Source organism: Amborella trichopoda, chromosome 8, assembly GCF_054954075.1.
Source record: "Amborella trichopoda isolate Santa Cruz 75 chromosome 8, AtrichopodaSantaCruz75HAP2 v2.0, whole genome shotgun sequence".
Taxonomy (NCBI): domain Eukaryota; kingdom Viridiplantae; phylum Streptophyta; class Magnoliopsida; order Amborellales; family Amborellaceae; genus Amborella; species Amborella trichopoda.
Window position 1 is genome coordinate 3,540,093 of NC_142343.1, and position 5,059 is coordinate 3,545,151.

General features: G+C 33.9%; 1 protein-coding gene across 1 annotated transcript; it reads left to right on the forward strand.

Moving 5' to 3' along the window:
• The first annotated feature begins 1,578 nt into the window (after positions 1–1,578).
• On the forward strand, positions 1,579–2,439 carry LOC18440205 (copper transporter 6). The gene has a single exon (XM_006850357.4). The coding sequence runs from the start codon at positions 1,724–1,726 to the stop codon at positions 2,177–2,179; it is 456 nt and encodes a 151-aa protein (XP_006850420.2). The 5' UTR covers positions 1,579–1,723; the 3' UTR covers positions 2,180–2,439.
• Positions 2,440–5,059: the final 2,620 nt, after the last annotated feature.

A 5,059-nucleotide genomic window follows, 5' to 3' on the forward strand; every position in this document is an offset into this window, starting at 1 on the left:
ATTGTGAACTCTAAAAATAGTTTAAATCAAGTAGGTCTATAAACACATGAAAATCTTGAAATTGAACCATCCAGGTAATATGTTACAAGGTGCACTATTTTTTAGACTTGAAACCTTTTTCTTTATAATTCTATACACCTCGATGCCGAGATGGAGATGATTAGTTAGTGAGTTTTTCAACATCAAAACAGCCTTTTAAGACAGTTTTTTAAGTTGCAACTTGATTCTACAGCAAACCTTGTAACTTTTTCCAAAATGAAATAAAATAGAAATAAAGAAGGGGATTGTATTACTGAAAATTGTTTCATGTGAGCTGGACCGCATTTTAACAATATACAGTCCCAAGATATAAAGTATCTATCTTAAAGATGGATGCAAATAGGTGGTCTATCTAAAAACAATTAAAACTAGCAGTCCAAATATTTTTTTAATAAAATTATTATTTTTAATTTTAAAATTTTATTTATTTTTTTATATTGATGATCTCCATGTTAGAGATTACATGTCTTTAAAAATTAAGTTCATATAAATCCATCACAAAAATAGATTTTTAAAAGGATACTCATTTCCATATGGACTCATTGAAAAATTTAAGAGAAAAAAATGATTGTGAACAAAAGATAAATGGTACGGTTTGCATAGAGCCGAGGCTCTAAACAATCAAAGTAAAACACACCTTCAAATAGTATCGAGAAATATGGTTTCACTATTGAAAATTTTGTGATAGCTTTAAAATATATTTTCATCTTTTTATAAAATTTAAAGCTTAAAAAATAACGTAGATGGAGCAAATCTATGAAAAGTTGAAAATTGATGGTCCAAACATATTTTACAAGATGCACTATTTTCATAACTTGAAATCTTTTTTTTTTTTGGCTCATGTCTATGCATATTGATATCGAGATGATCACTTTGAGGATTGGTTTTTTTTTTTGATTCAGGTCCTTGTGGTCTACAATAGTCAATCATGCCGAATTGGCTGCTCTCCTTCAAGGCCTTCATATTATCATCGATAGGAGTTTCATTGGAGATATTATAATTGAAGGGATTCCCTGAATGTTATTAAGTGATGTAGAAAAGAGCAAAGGATCCCCTGATCTGTATTTACTCTTTCGTTAAAAATTCAAGATCTATGTGTCTGCTCTAATTTGAGGATATGCTTCGGCCACACCATGCATGAAGCCAATGATGTCGCCCATGGGCCAGCTAAACATGGTGTTTTTTTTCTTTTTTTGCAAGTTTCTAACGATTTGATCCAATCTTTGTAATCTCATACTCTAAAAGCATTGCTTTAATATAAGTTCATAACATTTGTCAAAAACAAAGATGATTACTTTGAGAATATTTGGGCATCAAAACAACCTTTTATAATGAAAATTTTGAGGTGTGCTCTAATTTGATTGTTTAGAGCCCCGGGTCTATACAAATTTTTTCTAAAGATAAAAAATCAAAGACGGAGAAAGGGGAGGGTCGGAAAGGACACATAAATACTATCCCGTGTGAGGGGACAATGTGAAACGGCCCGCGCGGTAGCTGTTACAGGCTATAAAATCGCACAAACCTCTACGCCCCTTCTTCCCTCTCATTCATTTCCAATCTTAACCTAGAAAGCCCCAAACCTCTCTCTCTCTCTCTCTCTCTCTCTCTCTCTCTATTTCTCAATCATAAACCCACAAAACCCCCTTTTTCTCTCTAAAAACCAGAATAATCTTAAAGGAGAAGCATGTCACACAAGGGGGGCATGGGTGATGGCATGGGCGACATGCCCATGCCAGGCAACCACAACACAGGGATGCATGACCATCCCATGAAGAAGATGATGATGCACATGACATTCTTTTGGGGAAAAGACGTGGAGATCCTCTTCGACGGCTGGCCGGGCGGGGGCCTGGGTATGTACATTCTCTCTCTATTCGTCGTATTCTTCCTCGCCATTTTGCTCGAGTTCCTGTCAAACCGCGGGCTCGTGCCATCGCGCGTGGCCGGAACCCTTGTGCACGCGGTGCGAGTTGGGCTCGCCTACCTGGTTATGCTCGCCGTTATGTCGTTTAATGGAGGGGTTTTGGTGGCTGCGGTTCTGGGGCACGCCGTTGGGTTCGCTATGTTCAGCCGTGGACCCAAGCCTGGGAGCGAGCCCGTGGGCTCCGCGACCGAGACCATGCCGGGGATGAAATGTTAATGGATCATCTCATGTGTCTCTTGAGCTCTGTTTGGCTCTCTTTCTCTCTCTAAATTTACATGTCTCTCTTTCTTGTAGGTCTTGTCTCAATTTCTCTCTCTAAATTTGCATTTTCTCTCTCTAATCCTCTTTCACATACTCTCTCTCTCTATCAGCCCACCGTAATAAAAGTAATATGAGTTAACTGTTGCGCATCATAGATCTTATCTTTTGCATTTGTGTATTTGGATTAATATAAAAAAATCTGGGAATTGATGTCAGGAATGTTTGGTTTCCTCAATTCAAAGTTCTTACGTTGATTATAGAGAGGGTATGAAACCACAGTGGAAATTGAAAGGTATTCTTTTGAGAAGTAACTACCTGCTTAAGGATAAATTGGGTTATTTTCAATTTTCAAAATTTATTTTTAACGACAATTTCCCCATCTTTGTGATTTTTTGGTAATGGGTTTTGTGGAAAAGTCGTGGCTTAGGTTATTGGGACTTTGATTTTTATGTGGAAAAAAAGGGCTGATGTGTGGAAAAGTCTAATTAGATTTTTATGTGGAAAAAAAAGGGTTGCTTTTCATGGGGCGAATTTTGGTCTTGTTTATGGCGAAAGTAACATCTACCCAAAATTTGATGCCCTTGTGTGGAAAAAGAAGATCAAATGGTGCCAAATTTAATGACTGTTTTAGTGCGTAGTAACAGCTCACTAGAAGGAGATTTTTTTTTGCTGCAAGACGTTTATATCAAGGGAAATTTATATATAAATACTGTTTTATACATTAACAGAAAAAAAAGTATTGACCCGGTGCTGGTCCCACCTAAGCAAGGCTTCGAGAGGCGTGGGCTGGTAAGGGTCCTAACTTTTTGTCTTAGGCACTTTTTGGCTTGGGCACAAAGGGCCATTTTTGGAACTCAAACCCATGATCTTGTACCGGCTACCCAAGCTTTTTACGGTCACATCGTCATTACGTACTATTTTTTATAGCATCGAATATATTTTAATTTTAAATTAAGCTAAAATTTGTTTACATTTTCTCTCCATCATGTACTAATAAAAATATTTATATTTAAAATAAATAAAATTATCAAACTGCCCCTAATTTGTAGAGGAGTAATTTGGTAATTTTGTATATTTTAAATTATTTTAAATATTTTTATAAGTGTATGACTGCGAGAAGTATTGACATATCAAATTTGAGCCTCATGTATATGAAGAAAAATAAATTAAAATACTTTTTATGTTACTAAAAAATGGCACTTGATTGCAAAATATTGAATATTTAGGACTATTTTTAAATACAAAAAATGAAATAGAATTTATCTATGAATTTTCCTTATATCAAAGGGAAAAGTTTATATAAGGTTGCAACCTTAAAATGTAGAATCACGTATGCATCTCAAAAATCTATCAAAAATATTGTTTTATTTTTTAAAAACCCTCTTAATTGATCATCTCGACATCGAGATGTATGAAATATGAAAAAAAATAAAAATAAAATTTGAATCCCATAAATAGTACATCTTGCAACACATTATCTAGACAGTCAATTTTCAAGATTTTCATATATTTTATAGATCTACTTGATTTTAAGCATTTTTAGAATTTAAAATTTTTTAATTAGATATAAAAATGGATTTTAAGATGATCCTAATAATTTTTTAGAACAAAAGTACATGATAAATTTGGAGGTGCGCCTTAATTGGATTGTTTAAGGTTGCAACCTTATAGAAACCGCAACCTATATCAAATGCTTTATGCAATGTTATTTTCTTGTGGAAAAGTATGTCCGTTACTATCGCATGAAAGCTCAGCCCAAAATTTCAATTTTGGAAGGATACATTTGGCTTGCCGACCAATAGGCATGGAGCCAACCTCTCGATGGGCCTTAGGAATAGTTATCCGAATCAAATCAGCTATCGAAAAAGACATATAAAAAAAGAGAAATTATTATCCTATAGGACCTTTCTCTACCCATATGGGTAGGACTTCAAAATATCACCATTAAATTTAGCACGGATCTATGGAAAAATCAAATCCCACACCCATGTGATAACTTTTTTAAGAGATCCGTGTCAACTTTAATGTAATCTTTTGGGGTCCTACATACATGGGTGGGGAAGGTTCTATAGGATCATTACCTCCTAAAAAAAACAAGAATAATAATCTAAAAGTATGATCTCTTGTTTAAAATGTTGAACCAATCAAAATAGGAAGATATGACCAGCTTAAATAGATTTAATACTGATTTTGACTCCAATTAAATTATGTTTTTATTTTAGACTAGATTGAACCAAGTGGTCTAATTCAGTCTTCATAACTATAGCTTAGGTACTGTTCTTTTGCCCCAATTTTGTCACATACTTGGGCATAAAAAGAGATTATGAAAAAGAATTTGTAAAGAAGATTCAAAAAATAGTTTTAAAAAAAATTATAGTAAATACGAACAGTGCACTGGAAAGAACGAAACAATATCATTAAGGGGTTAGAATTTTTTGTTTGACCTGGAAGTTTTTAAAATTTTTGTCATCACCAAATGAACAATTTAAGAGAAAAAAAAGAAAGAATATCATTAAGAGGTTACAACCTCTTATAAAAAAACATTTAGAGGGTTAAAAGATCTTAATCAATTTTGGAGCGTTTACTTTTTCATTTTATTTCACATGAGTACCTCTAAAATTATTTTCAAAAATACCAAAGTTATCGTTGTGCTAAGACAACCCTGAACAAGCAGGGACGGTTCAATAATTTGACCTCCCCTAAATAAGCAAGGGTACTCTTGTTATTTTATTCGAGACTCTTGCTGTGTAAAATCCTACTATTAGGGTCAGGTCAGTCATCGAATTGGCAACTAGACTTGTCTTGTCGAATTATAAAGAAAAATATTAGTTATTT